The sequence below is a fragment of the Microplitis mediator genome, chromosome 4 (genome assembly GCF_029852145.1).
Source record: "Microplitis mediator isolate UGA2020A chromosome 4, iyMicMedi2.1, whole genome shotgun sequence".
In the NCBI taxonomy this organism is placed as follows: Eukaryota; Metazoa; Arthropoda; class Insecta; order Hymenoptera; family Braconidae; genus Microplitis; species Microplitis mediator.
This window is the reverse complement of record NC_079972.1, coordinates 1030952-1053819: the sequence shown is the minus strand read 5'-3', so window position 1 is coordinate 1053819 and position 22868 is coordinate 1030952. Positions and strand designations below refer to the sequence as shown.

The 22868-nt window shown below is 34.5% G+C and overlaps 1 protein-coding gene across 5 annotated transcripts in view; it reads left to right on the top strand.

Moving 5' to 3' along the window:
- Nucleotides 1-15767, top strand: part of LOC130666225 (calcium-dependent secretion activator) — a 30567-nt gene extending 14800 nt beyond the window's left edge. For 3 of the 5 annotated variants that reach the window (XM_057467014.1, XM_057467015.1, XM_057467016.1), the window contains 12 exons: nucleotides 2475-2966; nucleotides 3034-3431; nucleotides 3513-3977; nucleotides 4056-4415; nucleotides 4502-4741; nucleotides 6822-7122; nucleotides 7493-7649; nucleotides 7781-8232; nucleotides 10985-11143; nucleotides 11263-11379; nucleotides 11457-11695; nucleotides 15296-15767. In XM_057467014.1, the coding sequence (XP_057322997.1) occupies nucleotides 2475-2966; nucleotides 3034-3431; nucleotides 3513-3977; nucleotides 4056-4415; nucleotides 4502-4741; nucleotides 6822-7122; nucleotides 7493-7649; nucleotides 7781-8232; nucleotides 10985-11143; nucleotides 11263-11379; nucleotides 11457-11695; nucleotides 15296-15500 (3585 nt within the window). In that variant the 3' untranslated portion in view covers nucleotides 15501-15767. Of the gene's footprint in view, nucleotides 1-2474; nucleotides 2967-3033; nucleotides 3432-3512; nucleotides 3978-4055; nucleotides 4416-4501; nucleotides 4742-6821; nucleotides 7123-7492; nucleotides 7650-7780; nucleotides 8233-10984; nucleotides 11179-11262; nucleotides 11380-11456; nucleotides 11696-15295 lie in introns of those variants that run through there. The other 2 variants (XM_057467017.1, XM_057467018.1) reach the window with 2 other exon arrangements.
- The last annotated feature ends 7101 nt before the right edge of the window (nucleotides 15768-22868 follow it).

The window sequence follows — 22868 nt, the reverse complement described above, 5'->3', positions numbered from 1 at the left end:
CTGAGATCTCTGAAGCCATGCAATGAAAATTTCTGATTACTTTAGAAGCCTCACAGAGAGTCTTGAATTTTTCACCTATAACCTTTCAATGCACATAATCAATTATAGAGTTTTTTTTTAAAATAATGTTAATCAAGTCGGGAATTTCTTACAATATTAAAAATTTATTAAAATACGATTGCGAGTTTATGGTTGGTGAGAATAAGTAAATTTTTTTTTTATCCTGCATCAAAACTGCAAGTTTCAGAGCTTATAGTGAGTCAAAACATGCTGATTTTAGATCATTGTAATGGACATTTATTATGAGCAAATGCGTGAATTGAAAAAATTTTAAACAGTGGGTGAAAACAAAAGCGTTTCTGCTAGTTGCGAGTCAAATTTAATGATCGTTTCTGCCCAATTACTTTGTCATTTGTTTGTTAGTTAATTTAGTTGAACTCTCAGAGTATTTATACCCTATTTGAACAAGACAGCGCCCGCAGAAAGGAGTTGGGATAAACCGGTGTAAAAATCGATAGCTTCGTTACATTAATTACTTCAATTTGAGGTGAGCATTAACAGACTTCGACTTATTACGAAAAAATGAAGTTCAAAGGGAAGTTTACCTTCTAAACACCGAGCAAGCATCTGCTTGTCTACTTGTTCAAAATTTGATCGATTATAGACATTATAGGAAAGGGGCAGAAACTATTGTGGAGAATAAGGTGAAACCGTATTTTACCACTTTTCGAAGTGGTGCTTAACTACTTAAAGGGACTGATATCGTGGGCAGACTATCCATGTTTTACTCTGTTCAGAGTCTATTTCTGGAGAGAGCCAGAGTGATGGTCCAACGAAGTTTGGATTTGTGGTGGTTGTGGTGAGATCACATACACTAATAGGGTGTATTTATATGAACATGCTTTCAAGAAATGTCCACCTCTGATCACTTAATTATATTCATAGACCAGGACTATCGTCTGGAGAAAAAGTAGGGAACCCTGCCGTAAATGTACCTCCTAATCGGGTGAGGTAACGGCTTCTCAAGGACCAAGCTTCGAAAAAACTCACACTCAAAGGCTAGCGGATTCGCTAAATTAACTAACTGTTTCAATTTAACTTTTGGATGCCGTCCAAGAGAGGCAGAGGAAGAGACCATGTCTCCTTTCGGCCAAGTGTTGCACGAGGGAAGCCAAGTGCTTGGGTTTCACGAGAACGGACTTGTAGTAGCTGTTAGTTCGGTTCCACATACAAAAGATCAAACAGATCTTATTCTATCGCTGATAACAAGCTTGAGTTCGATATTTTACTATTTTAACTATGCTGTTGATTATATTATGGTAGAGAATGACACTCGCAGCTTGTGTTTTTAAAAATCGGCTAGGCAACGGCTTAGCAAAGAGTGATTACCAATAGGAACCAGCCTCAAAAACCGGTGACTCCGTTACATTAATTGATTTCTTACGTTTAAGCAACTTCTACGCCTACGGAAAACGTTAATCTGTTATCAGTCAATTGATGATATTTTCATGATACCAGCATCGAAACTTAAAATTTCAGTGTCTCTACAGCCAGTCAAAATAAGCTAATTCCAAGCCGATGCTGCAAACAACTGCTAGCGAATTCGTAATTCACAAATGTGGGCAGAAACACACAGCCTCATTACTCTCATTTGTTTACTTGTCACTTCAGTTTACTCATTTCATTTTTTAAGTGACAGTTTTAATTAACCAAATAAAATTACTAAAAAATGAGTGAAGATAATATTTTTGTCGTATTTACTATTTAATAAGTGACTGTAAAATCACAGATTTCTCATTCTCTAACAGTTCTCCGTATCATCGACTTGAAATTAACTTGTTTTTTACTGGCTGCTTACCCTGGAACTTGAAGTTCCGATGCAGGTGGTCATAAAAAATATGGCATGTGACTCAGGATAAAACACGATTTTGGACTTCGGGTGAGTCAGCCCTCGCCTGCGTTTCAGGCAGCTAACTTCGCCCTATTCTGAAGTCTTATTTCATCCCTCGTCACACAATATACTATTACGTACTGATTGCCGTTCTCGCGAGGGTCAGAAAAAATGTATACCCGCAGAACGTGTATCTTGTGATGGCGAGGAAACGGTTTTGCAAGGAGTTTGTTATAAACAAATTTAATAAAAATGACTTCGAATAATAAAGAAAATGATTCATGTGTGTACTGATTTGCTTATTTATTTATATTCAATTGTGAATTGCAAATCACAATTTGCGCATACTTCAATCGTTTTTCGCTCTATAAGCCTTAAATTTATTTGTTTTTGACTAGCTGTTGACACTAAAACATGGTTTCAATGCATACAATCATGACACGGGATGAAACAATACGATTTCAGTCTACGAATGACGTTAGCTCTCGCTACGGCTCGCGCAGCTGACTGCACACCAGTCTGAAATCATTTTATTTCATCCCTTGTCACACAATATACTAATCTAAGATTTTTATTTTTATAGGCTTTTTTGAAAGGAGAGACACAAATTATAGCAGATGAAGCCTTTCACAATGCTATTCAGAATTATTTCGACGTATTTTTAAAATCAGAAAGAGTTGTAAAAATAGTACAAAGCGGAGCTTGTTCCCAACACGACTTTCGAGAGGTGTTCAGGAACAATATCGAAAAACGTGTTCGCAGCCTCCCGGAAATCGATGGGTTGAGCAAAGAGACTGTTCTTACGTCCTGGCTGGCCAAATTCGATTGTATTTTTAAAGGAACTGGTGATGAAGACACCAAGAGGCCATCTAGGATGCAACAGCAGTCTTTAAATTCGGAGCTAATATTGTCGAAAGAGCAACTTTACGACATGTTTCAACAAATCCTTGGCATAAAAAAATTTGAGCATCAGCTTCTGTTCAACGCCCTTCTGTTGGATTCAGCCGACGAGCAGGCTGCCGCCATCAGGAGGGAGCTGGACGGTCGCATTCAGAAAGTTAATGAAATGGAAAAGGTAAAATAAAAATGATTAAAAATATCAATGTGCAATCAATAACCACTGCCTTATTTTTCTTTTTTAGAATCGAAAGCTCATGCCGAGGTTTCTCCTTAAAGAGATGGAGTCGCTCTACATTGAGGAGCTAAAGTCGTCTATCAACCTACTAATGACTAATTTGGAGTCATTACCAGTCTCCAAGGGTTCGATAGACAGCAAATATGGGCTGCAGAAGCTGAAGCGCCGTAGTGACCGCTCCCGCTACCGCACCCAGGGCTCTCTCGCTAAACTGGAGGGCGACTCCGCTGACTCCGATCCGCAACTCACTAAAATGGATGTGGGCTTAAGTTTTTCAATGGAAGTTGTTGTTATGGAGGTTAAAGGTCTTAAAAGTCTCGCACCAAATCGCATTGTCTATTGTACTATGGAGGTAGAAGGTGGTGAGAAGCTCCAAACCGATCAAGCTGAAGCCTCTAAGCCAATGTAAAAGATTGTGAAAAAAATTTCAACCCTTAATCATAATTATGTACAGAATAAAGAACAAACACACTTTCTCTGTTTTAGGTGGGATACTCAGGGTGACTTTACAACGATGCATCCCTTACCAGTAGTAAAAGTTCGTTTATATACAGAAAATCCTGCAATATTAGCACTTGAAGACAAGGAATTGGGTAAAGTCATATTACGACCAACCCCATTATCTTCAAAAATTCCCGAGTGGCACCGTATGAACGTTCCAAAAAATAATCCGGATCAAGATTTACGAATTAAAATAGCTTGTCGAATGGATAAGCCACTCAATATGAAACATTGCGGTCATCTCTATGCTGTGGGAAAGTCAGTATGGAAAAAATGGAAGAAACGGTATTATGCTCTAGTTCAAGTCTCGCAGTACACATTTGCGATGTGCTCATATAAAGAAAAAAAGAGTGAGCCGTCGGAAATGATGCAGCTCGATGGCTACACAGTGGACTATATTGAAGCCGTTTCTGCTAATATAATGTTTGGCACAGAGTTAGAAGGTGGAAGGTAAATATATTATAGAATGCCTGTATGGAATTTAATTGAATAATTTACTCACACCTTTATCCACTTATTTTATTTCAGGTACTTCTTCAACGCCGTCCGCGAAGGAGACAACATTGTTTTTGCCTCGGACGACGAGAATGAGTGCCATTTATGGGTTATGGCTATGTACAGAGCGACTGGTCAATCTCATAAACCTACACCACCTGTTTCCGTAGCTGACAAAAACTCTACTATTAGCAAAATACAAGGAGATGCCGATAGAGCTAGAAAACATGGCATGGAAGACTTTATAAGTGCAGATCCATGTAAATTTGATCATGCAAATCTCTTCAAATTTCTTCAAAACTTAACTCTTGACTACAGGCTTAATGATCCCTATTGTTCTTTGGGATGGTTTTCACCGGGTCAAGTTTTCGTTTTAGATGAGTATTGTGCGAGGTAATATAATAAAGATAATTTATGACTGTCGATATTCTTAATAGATTATTTTTTTGATATTCATGTCTCATTGTTTCTTGATTTAGATATGGAGTTCGTGGCTGTTTCAGACATCTCTGTTATCTGAGTGATCTTTTAGATCGTGCAGAACGTGGTTGTATGATAGATCCCACATTGATCCATTATAGTTTTGCATTCTGCGCGAGTCATGTCCATGGTAATCGTCCAGATGGAGTAGGATCTATAACCCACGAAGAAAAAGATAAATTTCAGGAAATCAAAGAACGTTTAAGACAACTATTAGAAAATCAAATAACAAATTTCAGGTAATAATGTTGGATTAAGATTTTCTTGTGATTTTGTCTTAAAATCCTTTTCATCTTCAACACCATTAATGATTGGAAATCATTCTCTTATCAGACGCTATTGAATGTATCATGCAGTTAAATTTTCAGTCGGTAGCAAGTGTAAAGTTACTTTCCACTGACGTTCTTATAAAAAAATGGTAATCAACGAAATTAGAAGAGAACGCTGACAGTTGGTCATTAAACACTAAATTTAATATCATCTAATTTTTTTATTAGTTTACATTTAAATGGAGAAAATTATTTATTTATTTACTTACGCGTTCCACAACCACACAATATATACTCAAAATTTAACCGTGCGGAATTGAACTCATCATATAGATTTAACTATCAAGATTCACTTTTTACTTGTATTGATTTTTTGTCACTTTTGAATGCACTGAATGCTTTAATATATTTAGAGTATCCCCGAAGAAGTTTGTTGGGGTTTACATCTTTCTGGCGAATCTGAACTACCATAATAACGAAATTTTACCTTAATCCACCATATCTTACGGCATAGTACCGAAATAACGTAAATTAAAATATAATACCGTAAATTTTTCGAGTGGGCCCTGTCCCACCGTGATCTGTCTCAAATGATTATGGCGCCCGAAAAAACTCGTAGATAAGACATCACTGAGTGATGGATGAGGGCAAGTGTGTATAATCGCATGTCTAAAGTCTTAGTGATTACAAGTGGAGGAAGCCTTCATAGGGTATGGGAAGAAGTTGCGACCCACCACTAATCCTACGCAACCATGTTGACAAGAGCTAGGAGTCTGGTACCACGGGGGGCCTTTTCAAGCCCACTGTGACCAGAGTTTCTTTATTTCCTGAGATGGGAGCAGTGTTTGGCCCGAGAGAGGTAGGACTCGTGGTGGCTGTGGTTAGATACCACGCGCAATGAGGATTGTTGATTATATCTCAGGTTAATGTCCACGTTAGTTTCGACTAAGAGTGTCATCTGGGTAGAAAAGAAGAGATTCCGCAGCGCGAATATGCCCAAAATGGCGAGGAACCGGCCTCCGGTCGGTGAAGGTGGACCGAGGTCCTGTTACACTAATTAATTAATACCGTAAAGTACGGCAAAGTTGCAGTATTTCATCGTCAGCGCAGTGTTCGGGTACATTATGTATTTCGCTGGTTCACCGTATGCGGTATTTCACCGGAAAATACCATATTTTTACCGTGAAAATCCGCACTTTACAACAGATTTCGGTACATTACTGAATTACAATTCAGTTCCACCAGGGCTGCCAGTATCTCAGAAGACTCCAATCAGAATAATTACGCACTACCTTATGAGAAGAGACTAAATCAGTAATTTCATGCCTCTGAAATAGCTCGATCATTTCTTTGTTGATCCTCACTTTATTTGCACTTATTTTGACGTATTTACAGCTTCAATAGAGAACTACATTTTCATCTACCCGATGCCGAACAAATTTCAATCACTTCTGTCCATCGCAAAAAACGGCGACCAGATGACATTTTCACATTGTAATATAGGTCTAACTAATATTACATATTATTGCTTCATAGTTTACACTACTGGAGGTTTTTCCCAAGTCCCATTATACAACCTAAAGCTCTATTTGCTTTTGATAGTCCATGTACTAGACATGTAATAGTGCCCTATCTATGAGACTAATAAAATTCAATTTACTATCTATTATCAATACTAAGGTTTTTCACCACAGTTAATTCATTAAGACGTTTGTTTCCAATTTAATTTTGTCCTTAAAATTGATCTTACCACCGCGTAAGAACACCATTATCTGACATGTTCTGACATTAAACAGTTTTCCTTTCCTATGACACTACAATGTATTTATGATAATGTTTTCGAGCTCAAAGGGCTCGAAAACAGTAAGAAGTTTTCAGGATGGCCCACCGGAACTTAAAACAATTGAAATCGTTCATGGTTCACTATCAACTGGATTTCATTGTAATATTTTCTTTGTGTACAAGTGTTTTCAAATGACATTTTTTCCAAGAACAGTTTTCGATATAAAATTTGTTAAGTAACTGATTTATTTGTTCGCATTATTTACAGGTATAGTTTTCCATTTGGTCGTCCAGAAGGTGCTCTGAAGGCAACTTTATCTCTCTTAGAACGTGTTCTTATGAAAGACATATCGACACCAGTTCCACCTGATGAAGTTCGAGGAATGATTAAATCATGTTTAGAAACTGCAGCACTTGTTAATTATGATATGTTATCGGCTGCAGCAAAAATAGAAGATGAATACAACACAGAATGTGCTCCTCCAGGAAAAAAACTAGAGGATCTGATAAGATTAGCTGAACTTTGCGTCGACTTACTACAACAAAATGAAGAACATTATTCGGAGGTATTAGTTAGGTTTTTAGAACTGAGTGTTGATTGTTAAGGGTTTTCGAGGTAGAGGGTAAGCATGCTATTGAACAGATTCAGGTAAGGGTCTGAAACCTCCTCAGAAGACAATTTTAAATATTATTAACAAAGCATTAATCGATATAATCGCCGATACTTTATCGCTTATTTCAATAAATTATTTTAGCATACATTCATTTAGTAGAATTAGCTTATAGAGTAGAAAAATAGTTTGTAGTGTCTTCTGAGTCCTCGAGAGCTCTTTGCCCATGGCTGGCGATCCCACCGTCCTGGGCAAAAGAAATATTTTCCACCGTATTTGTGTGTCGTCCAATATTTTCACGTTTCGCTCCTACTACACTGCACCGCAGGCGTTCGCCTGGTTTAGCGACCTCCTGGTGGAGCATGCTGAGATCTTCTGGTCTCTCTTTGCGGTTGACATGGACAAAGTTTTATCTGAACAACCAGCTGATACCTGGGACAGTTTTCCGTTATTTCAAATTTTAAACGATTATCTTCGATTAGATGGTAAGTAATAATTCAAGAAAGCCATTTTTGTATAATTCATTCATTCATCATACAAAATTCAGATTCATTAATCAAAACTAAATTATTTAATATCATAATTCTTTAATTAATTTTATATAAATGCAAAACAGACAATTTAAAAAATGGACGATTTCATCAACACCTTAGAGATACGTTTGCACCATTGGTGGTACGTTACGTAGATCTCATGGAAACATCAATAGCACAGTCTATTCACAAAGGATTCGAAAAAGAACGCTGGGAGATTAAAGGAAATGGATGCGCTACTTCCGAAGATCTTTTTTGGAAACTCGATGCTCTGCAATCATTCATCGGTGGTCTTCATTGGCCAGATCAAGAATTTAGACAACATTTAGAACAACGTTTGAAGCTCATGGCGTGTGATATGATAGAATCATGCATTCAACGAACTGATACGTCATTTCAACAATGGCTAAAGAAAGGCGTAACATTCATCTCTACGGATTATATAATACCTTCTGAAATGTGTGCTATGGTTAATGTTATTTTAGATGCGAAAAATCAAAGCTTTAAGCTATGTGCAGTTGATGGAGTTGACGTGGTAAGTAATCATTGATCGGTAATCTAATAAAGTCGGAAATTTAAAAAATTTTAATCAACAAAAGGGACTACTGCATTCTTATATACATGGTTCAGTGCAGTGGTCAGCATACTAGACTTTGAATCTAACGACTCAAGATTGAGCCCAGCAGATCTAATAGATTACGAGATAATTGAGAAATACGAAAAGAAAAAAAATTTTTTTTTAATATTTCAACAACGATTCGCTTAATCAATTCCAATACCTAATCAGCTCTTGAGCATAATAATTCGCGTCTATTGCCACCAAAAATATCTTAATTGATAAATTTATTCGAGAAATATCAGGAGAACGGAATGGACGAAAACGGTATTTTTCCAATATCTTTAAAACGACTAAACCGATCAATTTAAAAATTAACCTGCTTTAGAATTTAATAAAACACACTGTTTGTCGCAAGAACCACCTAAATTGGTTGATTCATTCTATAACGCGCCGACTGTTGCAAGAATCGTCGTAGTCGGTTGATTCGTTTAAAAGGTATCGTGGGAGAAAAAAATAAAAACAAAATAACGATTTACTTCATTTTTCCTGGGTAGCTTATAATGTAATGTAATGTAATGATCTTTGTATTTATTATATTTGATTTTGAAGTTTGAAATCGTTTCGAACACAAATAACATTTTCACATCACTCTGATATAAATATTAATGAATTTTATAGAACATCGCAACATATATCTTAACTGTGAGCGGAATCTATAGTAGCTTTTATATTAAGCAATTTTTTTACGTTACTTCATATATTTCTTGCGGATCCAAACTACGGGAAATTACTGAAATTACCGTAATTTACAGTACTCGAAAGAATTACGGTATTTTCCGGCAAAAGTACGGTATTTCACAGTAAAGGTACAGTTTTTTTACCGTAAATTCGCAGTAACAGAACGGTAATTTACCGTAAAATAAAATATTGCACTGTGAAAACTGTAAAAATAAAAAAACATATAGTGCTTACGGCAAAAATGCCGCAAATGACGGTAAATTGCCGTATTCTACCGTAAGTCACTGTAAAATACCATACATTATCGTATATTACTGTAAGTTGCCGCGAAATGCTGTAAATTACCGTAAATTGCGGCAAGTTTGCTGGAGAAATACCGTATTGTAGGGGAGGGTGGGGCAAAGTGGGCCCCGTAAGCTAGAATTGGGATTACCTTTACTTTTTAACTTCCCGCTAAGAAAATTGTAAATTTTCAAAAATTCGGGAAGTTATTGGTTTCGGTCCGATTTACGAAAATCGAATTTCCATCAGATGTCGACGTTTCGAGGTCCTAGGAAGCTATTCTGACTAATTTCACGATGATGTCCGAGTGTATGTATGTGTGTACGTACGTACGTACGTATGTACGTACGTACGTACGTATGTATGTATGTAAATATTCATAACTCTTGAACGGATGAACCGATTTTGATCGTTGAGGTGTCATTCGACGCGGCTTGTTAATGTCTTGAGGCCGTAGAAATTTGAACTTAATCGGTAGGGTACGTTCAGAGATATTTCAAAAATAAAATTTTTTTAAAAATGTTTTATTTGGATAACTTCCAATTTGCTCGATGGATTGATTCCAAAATCTAATCAGCTCTAAAACTCTATAAGCCGCGTCGAATGCCACCTCAACCATCAAAATCGGTTTATTCGTTCAAGAGAAACCGTTGACGAAAGAATTCAAAAAAAATTTTTTCCTTGGTTTTTTTGAAATTTCTCAAAAACGGCTGAATAAATCAATTTCAAAATTCGACCAGCTTTAGAACTTGATAAAACGCGTCGATTGCCACCTCAACCATCAAAATCGGTTAATTCGTTCGCGAGATATCGTGGAAGAAAGAAATGCTAAAAAATGGTTTTTTACAAAACAATGGCATACAAAAGTATTTGCGAGCTCGAAGAGCTCGAAAATATATTCACAATAATGTTTTCGAGCTCAGCGAGCTCGAAAACAGCGGGAAGTTTTGGGGCTGGCCCGCAGGGTCAACTGACAGACCGATTTTTTTTACTCGTTACACTACTTTATAGGCCCTTGTTTGTTATTTAACATTGATAAGCTGTGTCCATTAAAATTGAAAAATCGAAAATTAGGGGCAAAGTGGGCCCCCATCTAAAAGAATTGTGCGAGACAAATTTATTGCTCGTTTTACTTTTTTTAAATTCTTCACTTTAAAAATGTTATGAATAAGCTGTGTTCATAATAAATTACGAATTTTAAAATATGGGGCAAAGTGGGCAAAAATGGGTAAGCCATAAATAAACTAATCAGTAATAAGTGAATAGTCGTAAAAAAGTGAAGGTGACTTATTATGAGCCTCGTTCAAAAAAAATTTCAGAGTGCTCACTTTGCTCTCAAATTTTAGGCGGGCCCACTTTGCCCAAAAATTTTGGTGGCTTTCCAAATTTGAAGGGGGCCTACTTTGCCTTAAGGGACCCACTTTGCCCCACCCTCCCCTACGGGCGGTTACGACCAAATGTGGTAAATTATCGTTATTCGGATCCACCAGGTACATCTTACTATCACGGAAAGATTGGAACCCGATTGGTTACTGTTTTGCACCCGACTCAGTACGGTGCAGAACAGTAACCAGTCAGGTTCTATTCTTTCTGTGTGAAATATAATAATCAAAGTAAAAAATTGAAAGCTCTAGATTTAATCATTATGTAACATATATAAAATTTTAATCGTTCAACACAATTAACATAACGGCTTCTATGATTTTAGCACCAGTACCACTCTAAAATTGATGATTTGATAGAGAAAACATCGGCCAGTATGAACCAGGGGATGATCAACAAACTTGTCACAGTTTTAGAAGCAACTTTATCCAAGTTATCACGTTACGATGAAGGCTCATTCATTGGTTCTATTCTTAGTTTCACGGTATAGCAATTATTTTAGCCTAGAAGATTCTTCCGGTAGTCAAATCTTCAGTTAAAATAAACGTATTTGTGATTTTTATAAACAGTTATCTTATAGCATACCGTAATTTGAATGTTTAGAAAGTCTCTGGCAGTGGTAAAGAAATGGGCCAAGCTTACGTCAATTTTACAAGAAATTGTATGGATCAAATTCGCAGTAAAGTTATTGATGAATTATGGATTTTGAACTTTTTTGAGGTACATTAATTTAACACAAGTTAAATGAATTTAAATGTATAGTTCAGTTGTTACATTAATATCGTTGTGAATTTTAGCAATGGTATACTGAACAAATAAAAATGCTGTGCACCTGGTTAACGGACAGATTGGATCACAGTCTTCATCTTTATCAGTGTACTTGTTTAGCTCATATTGTAAAGAAAGTTTATTCAGATTTTGAACTTCAAGGAGTGATGGAAGACAAATTGAATTCCAAGACATATCAGACGATAGCGCAAAGAATGCAGACAGAAGAAGCAACTTGTGCCTTAACAATGAGTGCTCAGAATGACGAGTAAGTAGTTTGTAAAATAATACTTTATATATGCTTATATGATCATATGTACTATCGACTAGCCGTCATAATCCGAGTCAAAATCAAATAAGTAGTTGGAGCCTCAAAATCCTCAATTCGTTTGATTTAAACTTTTCACTGAATGAAAAATCGCGCATGAAGAAATAAATCCCATTTTAAAATGATATTTTAACCCTCCAAGGCCTACCTTACTTTTAATTTGTAACTTCGAATCAGCTCAATTCTTTAGCTTGATATTATCATTACAATAATGGCTGCATTCTAAGTAGATAAGTAGATTATTTTTCAAAAGTACTTTTCGAATTCTTCGTCAGTTTAAATTTTCTAGTATATCACTCGTATTTCAAAGTATTTCAAATATCACTCGTGGAAATTCAAAGGTTCTGATTATTCGATTTGAATTACGAATCGATTAGTGATATTTGATTCAAACACTACTCATTTTCGATTAACGACCCCTTCTTCCGTTTTTTCCTAAATCGATTGTATGCGATCTGATAAGAGCCTTTCTCACCATGTAAATGTATAATTTTAACCTAAACATAGTAAAAGTTGACAAAGTTATCAAGTTGAGGTTCAAATTATTAATTTATAGTACAGATCACCATAATCTAAAATGATAATTTCAACTTCCTTGCACTCATATACAATTTGGAGGCTCAAATTCCTTTTTTAATTTTGACTCGGGAACACTGTCTAGGAACTGGTCTCGGGGACGTACGGGAAATTTTTTTTAGAATTCCGGTCTCCCCACTACCGTGCATTTAGTTTTTTCTTTGATTATCCGTTATAAGCCTTCCTATTTTCTACATGGTAAAAAATGAACTAAGGTACCGGCGGGTAATAAGGCCTAGCTAAGGGAGATTTTGAATAGAATCGAAAATATTGCATTTAGTTATCGAAATGTATCATAAATCTTTGTTTCAATACATTAGCCATAAAATATAGTGAAGTAATGGTAATTTATATCACAAACAAACAAAAAATTGAACTTTTACAAAAACCATACAAATAGGCCTTATTTTACTACAGTAAGGTAATAAAGCCTACGGGTTCAACAAACTGGAATAGTTTAATTATACTTAATAAAATTGGTATTAGAGATGAATCATCACTTGAATTTAGCAACAATACTTTTTAAAGACAGAAGACTAGATTGTTTTGTTCATCAGCACTTAAAACGATCAGTATCCTTTTTAAGAGTCAGAAGACCAGATTGTTTTTTTATAATCTCTTCTGCACTACGACATCATATGATGGATGATGAAATATAGAAGACAGGGAACGTGGTATCAGGATTCTATAAACTTGTCGTAACATCTTTATGCAAGACCCTTCTACTGGAGTAGCCTTTAGCGGAGGCGGTTATTTTAAATATCATTTCTGTCACTTAGGCCTTATTATCCGGCAGGCTTCATTACCCGTGGGTACCTTATATAAATTGAGAACGACAAGTAATATAATGATAAAGAAGCCAGTAAATATACTATCATTCTCTATAGTAATTTTTTCATTTATAATTAAAACGTGAATGATTACAGGATAAGTATGAAAATTTATTGTCTATGCAAGAAAAATCACTATTTAAACTTTAGAAATTGTAACTGATACTTAGAAAATTGACAACACGTATTCTAAAATTTATTATTTGGAATGTTAAAATTCTCCATATTGACACCCGGGTTCCAGGTTATAATTTCGATCACTAATTTTTAAAGTTTATTTTTTTCCGTGTATGATTTTAACCGTTATATTTACATTTCGGTACAATGCCATCGATACCAGTACTAATTACAGTTATGATAATAATAATAATTTTATTGATGAACGTAGTGCTCAATAAAACTTTTTGATTGTAACAGAAATTTTGAATGAAATTCATGATTACAATTATGAAAATAAATTATAGTCTACTTAATATTGAATAAACTAATATTGATTGAATTATTCTCCGCGAAAAATAAATAAATAAATATTTTCATCATTAATTCCCATATAACAATTTTTTTTAATTCTTGAGCAAGTCTGCTCTCAAGATCGATAGGTGCTAGTGTCTTTTTCTACGTATGTGTCTTGCTGCAGATACTTGTGTTTAAATTGCAAGCCCGAGTCGAAATTTAAATCGTCAGTCAGACGTTATAAACGTTGTAATCGTCAGTCGGACTTAATGAACGTTGGAATCGTCATCTAGATATTCAATGTTAAAAAAGATAGACAAAATCAATTTCCTTCGGCTTCCCGTGGGGGGTACTTTAGTGGGTTGAATGATAAATATACTCCCGATTTTGCGGTATCCGGTTTGCAGACTTGAACTTTGGCATAAATATTCCCAACAATCTTAAAAATTTCTTACCATCGGTAATTTTTTCGAAAACTGATTTGAATAATGAAAAAAAACGAGAGTATTTTAATCGTCGACTCCACTGAAACCCCCCTTGAAGTTGGTTATTCAAACAAAATACAAATGATGGGGACTTCCTAAGATTGTTGGGGAAGACGGCCATTGGACAATTTCCAATTGGAAAAGTAACTGATAGGACATATCCCAATAACCCAGATCCCTATTACCTGAATTACCAATTACTAATAATCCCGATAACCCGAATTGCCAATCACCTAGAATCCCGATCACCAGTAATTTCAATTACCAATAATACCAATTACCCAAATTTCCAATAATCCAAAATTTCGATAGCTTAATTTTTCGTTAACCAGAAACATTGATGACAAAACATTCCGATTGGACAGGTTTCGTAAGCTCAAAGTCAAGTTTTTTGTTATATAAAAAAGCTCAAAGAGGGTTTCTTCGTTATGTAACAAAGAAATTGACTTTGAGCTTACGAAACCTGTCCAATCGGAATGTCTTGTCACAAATGTTTCTGGTTAACGAAAAATTAAGCTATCGAAATTTTGGATTATTGGAAATTTGGGTAATTGATAGCATTGGTACCTGAAATTACTGGTGATCGGGATTTTAGGTGATTGGAAATTTGGGTCATCGAGATTATCAGTAATTGGTAATTCAGGTAATAGGGATCTGGGTTATTGGGATATGTCCTATCGGTTACTTTTCCAATTGTAACCTGTCCAATGGACGTCTTTCCGATTGTTGGGAACATTAATGCCAAAGTTCACGCCTGTAAGTCTCATTATGTCAAAACGAAAGTATTTCAATCTTTCACCTACTGTAAGTCACTGGGGCAAGAAATGGGTCAGACACTTTTTCATTGCACCATGTTCAAGATATCTTTAATATTCTTCAGTACGATACCATGAGCAAAGCATACACAAATCTTGACATAGGTTTCTTAATACACGATTTTGCGAAAGACACAAACGTAGAAAAAGACACCAGCAGCCAGAGGTCTTGCTCAAGATACTTACTCCAGAATCTTGCTCAAACACGTGTTACTAGGGACGGTCTGGTACAAAATCCTTTAGAGTGGTTGAGCGGAAGAAACTGTTTCAATTCAGTGATTCCCGAATGAGAGGGAGAGGCTTATGGCGGGTAGCCGACTGTACATTTTATTAGTTAGTAATGATCGTTTAATCGAAAATTTATTATTATTCTTGACACAGAGGGCTTTCCGAAAATGGGAATGACGACGACGTTGAACGACCGAAAACAAAAGTAACAATTGTCGAGTCTGCAGGTGCGGAAGATGCAAACTATGTCGCCAATCTTACTAATGCAACATCTAATGTTGTTGGAAAAGTTGGAAGTATGTTTGGAAAAGGAATCGGGGGTCTTTCAACGAAATTTGGTGGAGCAAGTTGGTTTTAGATTTATTAAATAGCAAAATCACGAAGGCAACATAACATTAATAATAATTCGCAATTAATAAAAATGTTATTATCAATATTAATATTATTATAAAAAAAAAAGATAGAGCAAATTTTAAACAATCAGAAAGATACTTCTATGCATTGAACTTTAATAACGACACATGAAAACTTAACACATAGTAATATACGATATAATTATGTACTTAAAATTCATAGAAACGAATCTTTGTCTTTACTTACGTTGCAAGAAAAAAAAAAATAAAAACGAGCGATGTATTTATTTTGATTGATAATTAAATAGATGTTATATATATATTAACGATTGAGTGGAGTAAGTAATATTGATTTGTACAACAAAATGTAATGCCTAAAAGTTGAATGTAAGTAATCGAATAATTAAGACCATAAAGTAATAAAAAATGAATTTAAAAAAAAAATATATCAGAAAATAATGTTCGTTTGCCAATTGTATGAATAATTAAAAGAATGAAAGATAATTACTCAATATGTATACATATATATAGTAGGGAAGTTAAAAAAAAAAAGTTTTTGTTTCTTATGGTCTTAAAAGCTAGTCTTCAGTACAAAAATAACTCTCCCGAAAACTTCAGCTCGAAATTTCTGAACCCTTTTAAGAGTTCAATAGTTATTCATTTTCTTATTTAAATTACGTATAAATAGTATATTACGTCAACGCCATACAGTATGGTATCGAAAATTTTTATAGGTTATAAAATTGTATGCATAGATGATTCGACTATTGCGGAATAGTAACATTCGCAATAGTTGTCGTGGACGCCGCAATGTCAGTATGGCCGTCAGGCCCATTAGTATGGGTCTCAGGGTCATGCTGTTTCGCCGTGCCTGCTATGCATACGTGTGAGAAATATTATAGCTTTAGTACTATACAGTATAGTAAATAACGCCATACTTCTGGAACTCGTTACAATACTGTCTTGGAATATTTCACACCCTAGTAGACCTGAGTTACCGTAAATTCACGGTATTTTTACCGTAAATCTACCGTAGAATACCGTAAAATTCGAGTAGATTTACCGTAAATTACGGTAAATCCACCGTAAATTACGGAAAACCCACCGTAAATTGCGGTAAATCCACCGTAATTTACGGTAAATCGGTACTTTACGGTGGGTTACCGTAAATTACGGCGGCTATACCGTGAATTTACCGTCGAATACGATAAATCTACCGTAAAAAAAATTGGGTGGATTACCGAATTACCGTAATTTACGGTGGATTACCGTATTTCCGTATTTTACGGTAAATCCACCGTAAAGTACCGATTTACCGTAAATTACGGTGGATTTACCGCAATTTACGGTAAATCGGTATTTTACGGTGGATTACCGTAATTTACGGTGGGTTTACCGTAATTTGGGCCCTTTAGGGCATACTATTTTGGTATCTGTCTTGAGATCATACCAGCATGGCATTAAACGCCATGCATTTTTTACCGTGTACACACCAAGGGAGAAACGTAGGAGATTTAAACCCAACCTGATACCGTATAATTGCCTACGCCAGGCGAAGACGAAAGGGGCACATGTGTAGATCATGACGCTCTATCTTCTTACCATGGTATGTAATATACTATTTTTCCACCAGATCAGCACCTGAAAGTTTAAATTTTTGCCTCTGTTTGTGTAGAGAATGGCACTCGCACTAATTTTCATCATTTGTTTTCTTACAAAGTAAAAGAACGACTTTCTTTTAAAATAGTATATTACACACTTAGGGAGGAAGATAGGTCGTATTTTAATTTCGAAAAAAATATTGTGTTTATTTTCAATGGGAAAGTGAGCTGATATTTTTGGAGAATTTTTTCTATACCTTAGACTAACTTTTAACATTATAAGACTTACAGAAAAAAAAACCATTTTTGTACTTCGTAAGGTGCTTACAGAGTACACCTTAGAATGTAATATTTTGTATGAGTGGTAATTAAAGTACTTCAGTATCCGTACATATTTTCGGCGTAAAAATTTAAAATATTCCGTGTTACTCATGCCCAAAGAATATGCCGCTACTGGCTAAAGTCAGCCTCATAAAATTTTATACACTGCTAACAGAAATTAAGGGAAGGAAAAAAAATTGTAAATTTTTTAGCGGGTTTCAACATGCTGTAACTCCGAGGAAAATGGTTGTACGGCAAACAAAAATAAAAACAAATTGTAGCTTTAAGTTTCTAGTTTTCAGATCTGGCCTCTAGATATATTTCTTTCTTATCATCTTTACAATACTTTTAATGTTAAGAAAATAAATTGTGAAGATAATGAAAAAGAAAAATATCGAAAAAAAAAAATTTCGAAAAAATAAATTTTTTTGAAAAAAATTTGTTTTTAATTTTTTTTTCCAATAGTTAATGATTTCGATCAAAGAAGTAAAGTTTGCCGCTAAAAAAACCTTTTGAAATTAAAGAAATAATGGAAAACCGAAGAATCTCTCATTATGCAATTTTTGTCGAAAACGATGAATTCGAAGCTTTGGAACACTAAAAACGAAAAATCGCGGCGATTTGAAATTTTCAGGGTTTTTTCGAGACTCTGAGGTTGTAAAAATACCGACGGTATCCTTGGTTTATCCATTATATCCAAATTTATACCAAGATTTCTAAATATCCCTTAATACCCTGATTAAAAAACTGAATTGAAAAGTATTGAAAAAGATGAGAAATGAATCCTTTCGAATACTTTCTATACCCCAAGGTTTTCATTTTGACATAAAATGAATACTTTTCAATCCCAAAATAATAAAAGAATTTCTGAACTTCCGAGGAATTGAAAAACATTCAAATGAATTGAAATTTTCGAATCTTTCCGAATCCTTCTCAATACCTAAATAATCCGATATTTCGGATCACTTTTGAATTCCACTTTGGAATTGGAAGGTATTGAAATGATGAAAGATTGAATTCTTTTCAATACTTTCGAATTCCACTTTGGAATTGGAAAGTATTCAAACGATCGAAATTTCAATTTCATTCAATACTTTCCAAAACCGCCGAGGGATTGAAAAGAATTGAAATAATTTTCAATACTTTTCAATTCACTTTTTTAATCAGGGTATTCCTCAGATAATGCCTCAGATAATGCTCACAGGGCCTCAACGAGCCTCAAATGTCGATCAAAGAGCCTCAAATAATACTAATCGAATTTAAATTACATAGTCGAGACTAGGTTCATTTGAGGTTCATCGAGTCTTATTGAGGCTCTGTGAGCATTATGTGAGGCTCATTGAGGCTGTGTGAGCATTATGTGAGGCTCATTGAGGCTGTGTGAGCATCATTTAAGGTTCAAAATGCTTTTTTTACTCAGTGAGGTTAGATTGAGGCTAGATTGAGGCTAGATACTATGACCCGGGAAATTTTAAAGGTTAGATCTCAATACTAGAAACTTGAAGCTGCAATTTACTCGGAGTTACAGCATGTTGAAAATCTGTAAAAAAATTTACAATTTTTTTCATATCCCTTAATTTTTGTTAGTAGTGTATTAAAATGCAATCCGATCTGATTGGTCAAAAGTGTCATTTAATATAGATTATATCGCTACCTTTTATATTAAATCATGAAATTTTAGTGAAATGGGCGGAGTTTATTCCTACTGAATCACACTAACGAATTTATTACCTCCTCCTTTTATGACGTCACTTTAAATTTAGCTACCTTACTTACATGGCGAAAATCTCTGGACCGCCCATGCGCATTTAATTAATTAGCGCGCGCATGCGTAGATGAATGCGACATCAGTTAGATCTTATAACCTTACCTATTTTCGTTAATTAATACGACACAACACTAAAGTTGACGTTGTTTTTATCGAGTTTAGTTTTCTTAAATAAATAGCATTAAAAAAATCCTCCAACTCCTTAAAGTATAAATCTTTTTTGATAGTAATATAGTGAACAATCTTTATAACTTCGATTGTACGACTCTGACTTTAAACATCTAATGGCGTTTTTCTTCATGCATTAGTTACATAAACTGTTGTATACATCTAGTGACATCGCGTATTATATTCTCAGGTGTTGGCTATACTTACTTCGACACTGAAAGAAAAAAATCTGTCTATCGGTTGACCCTGCGGGCCAGCCCCAAAACTTCCCGTTGTTTTCGAGCTCCTCGAGCTCGAAAATACTTTAGTGTGCCATTGTTTTAAAAAAAAACCGATTTTAGCATTTCTTTCTCCCACGATATCTCAGGAATGAATTGACCGATTTTGATGGTTGCGGCGGCAATCGGCGTATTTTATTGAGTTCTAGAGCTGATAAAATTTTGAAATTGTTTGGTTCAGTTGTTTCGAAGATATTCGCAAAAAACTGTTTTTTACCATTTATTTCTCCCGCGATAACTCTCGAACGAATTGTCTGATTTTGATGATTGAGGCGGCAATCGACGTGTTTTATTGAGTTCTAGAGCTGATTAGATTTTAAAGTTGATCGTATAAGTCGTTTCTGAGAAATCAATAAAAAACTAAATTAAAAAAAAATTTTTAATTCTTATTCTTTGTATAACTTGTAAACTACATGACCGATTTACCCCAAAATCTAATCAAGACTAAGTTTTGGTGAGCTCTTTCGATGGCCACCAAGTACGTTCAAATCGCTTCATCCATTCCAAAGATATCGTCGGACAAAAAAAAGTTCACACACACACACACACACACACACACACACACACACACACACACACACACACACACACACACACACACACACACGGACGTCCACCCGGGAATAGTCAGAATAGTTTCCTAGGACCTCAAAACGTCGACATCTGATGAAAACTCGATTTTCGAAAATCGGACCGAAACCAATAACTTCCCTTTTTTGAAAATTTGCAATTTTCTTAGCGGGAAGTTAAAAATATTAAATTCAAGTAATTATTTTCCTTGTTTCCATAAATACACAAAATAAGTCATTTTTTCTGAAATGACATTGATAGTTGTTATTTTAAGAAAACTATTGCTTCGCTTTAGTAATTAATTTCTAGAAGAATCAATTACTTAAGACAAGCAAACATTTCTTCAATTTAGTCGATACGTTCTCAAATTTATTGCAATTACAAACTTCAACAAAGTCCTATGTACATAACTATGCTATCCCTGATTAAAAAAGTGAATTGAAAAGTATTGAAAAAGATGAGAAATGAATCCTTTCGAATGCTTTCTATACCCCAAGGTTTTCATTTTGACATAAAATGAATACTTTTCAATCCCAAGATAATAAAAGAATTTCTGAACTTCCGAGGAATTGAAAAAGATTCAAATGAATTGATATTTTTAATCTTTCTGAATCCTTCTCAATACCTAAATAATCCGACATTTCGGATCAAGTGTGGGATTGAAAAAGATTGAAATGAATTGAAATTTTTGAATCTTTCTGAATCCTTCTCAATACCTTTGGAATTGGAAGGTATTGAAATGATGAAAGATTGAATTCTTTTCAATACTTTCGAATTCCACTTTGGAATTGGAAAGTATTCAAACGATCGAAATTTCAATTCCATTCAATACTTTCCAAAACCACCGAGGGATTGAAAAGAATTGAAATAATTTTCAATACTTTTCAATTCACTTTTTTAATCAGGGATCCCTTGATTAAAAACTCCGATAGAAACCGTTCGATTCCGATTTTAAGTCAATTGGATTTAACCGAGATCGTCGTCAGACGGAACGAAATATTATAACGGCCAAGAACTCTCAGCGACCTTCCTCAATTTTGAGAAAATTTCAGTACAACGTTACTATATCAACTAGACTATAATTATTAAACAATTAGCTTATACTTTTCTCTGTAGGCATATTGCAACGTTTTATTCGAAAGTGGTACGTTAATTTACTTGTTCACCCTTCGTCTACTAATCTTTAGATTTCGTATATTATTCCCACTTGTACAAGATGTATAAACTTTTATTCCTCACTTACAGTCTTAATCGTCAATTTGAGACCTAAAAATATTTTTAAAAGTACAATATAATCCGGTATTCATTTTTTTGCTTACTTGTAAGAGATTTATATTTACAAATAAATTCAAAATTCGAATTTTCGAATGATGTTGTCAGTTCGAAGTTTAAAGAATCGCTTCAATACTTTGAAGAATAAATTTTCCAAGGATCGAAATAATTTATCAAAACTTAGATCCGATAAATTTCGTGGATCGATAGACAAAGTAGTTTTCAAGATATTCAAAAACTAAAGTTTGAAAAAAGTTTTTTTGCACCTCATGGTAAGAAAGCACGTCTTTGATTGGTTAAAAATGACACTACGAAGAATAAATGTCGCGACGAATATCTCCATTGTTCGCGAAAAATATGACAAATCTACACTTTAGATATATATATATATATATATATATATATATATATATATATATATATATATAGATAGATAGATAGATGTACTATTTATTAGTCAATGAACGATCCAACAGAAAACCCAATTAACAACCGTCTCTAATTGGGACAACAGACTATAGAAAATCATTTTACTTTATTTAATTATAACGTAAAATTCACTATCTCAACCTAACTGGAAACTAGTTATTTTTGCAGATTATCCTATATGTTGAAAACAATGAAAATAATTTTAAATTATTATAAAAATCAATTAAATCATATTGAATTGTTACTATTATTATTTAATAATCATTTGTATCAGAAATAAGACAGGAATTAATTTTTTATCAACACGATTTAATATTATCTTAGGTTAATTAGAAAATTGAATTTAATGTAGTGTCCTTTTTTACTCATAAAAGACATTCTTTTTTACCCTTTAGATGCAAGAACTATTGTAAAGTATGGAGTAGAAAGAGCTTTCGACACTCGTGTGGTGGCAACACTCGCCTAACGGCTCGTGAACCAATCACACTCGTTGTCGAAAGCACCTTCCACTCAATGCGTTAATATACTATTTTTAACTTGTTTTTGTTGTAATGTACTATAACTAAATATTTTGTTGATGTCAAATAAATCCTTTCTAGTTTTCAAACGATAAAAATCAACTGAGCTCCATACATTGTCTTCGGCAATTTTTTTTTATGCTTAGCGAGCTTGAATAAAAAAATCTGATAAACGGTTGACCTTGAAACTTCCCGCTGCTTTCAAGCTCTTTGAGCTTCTTGCGCCAACAATAACTCTCAAATTAATTAACCAATTGAAGTTATTCTTGCGGCAGTCGAGCCGTTTTCTTATAAACGGCGAGAATTCGGGGAAATTCGAACCACGGCAAATTACGATAATGACCTAATTTACGGTATTTGGAAGCCGTAAAACCCGTAATTTGATGTAAAAATCGTAATGGACGGTAAAATACGGTGTTTTGCGGTCAACATAGTTATTTTACGGTCA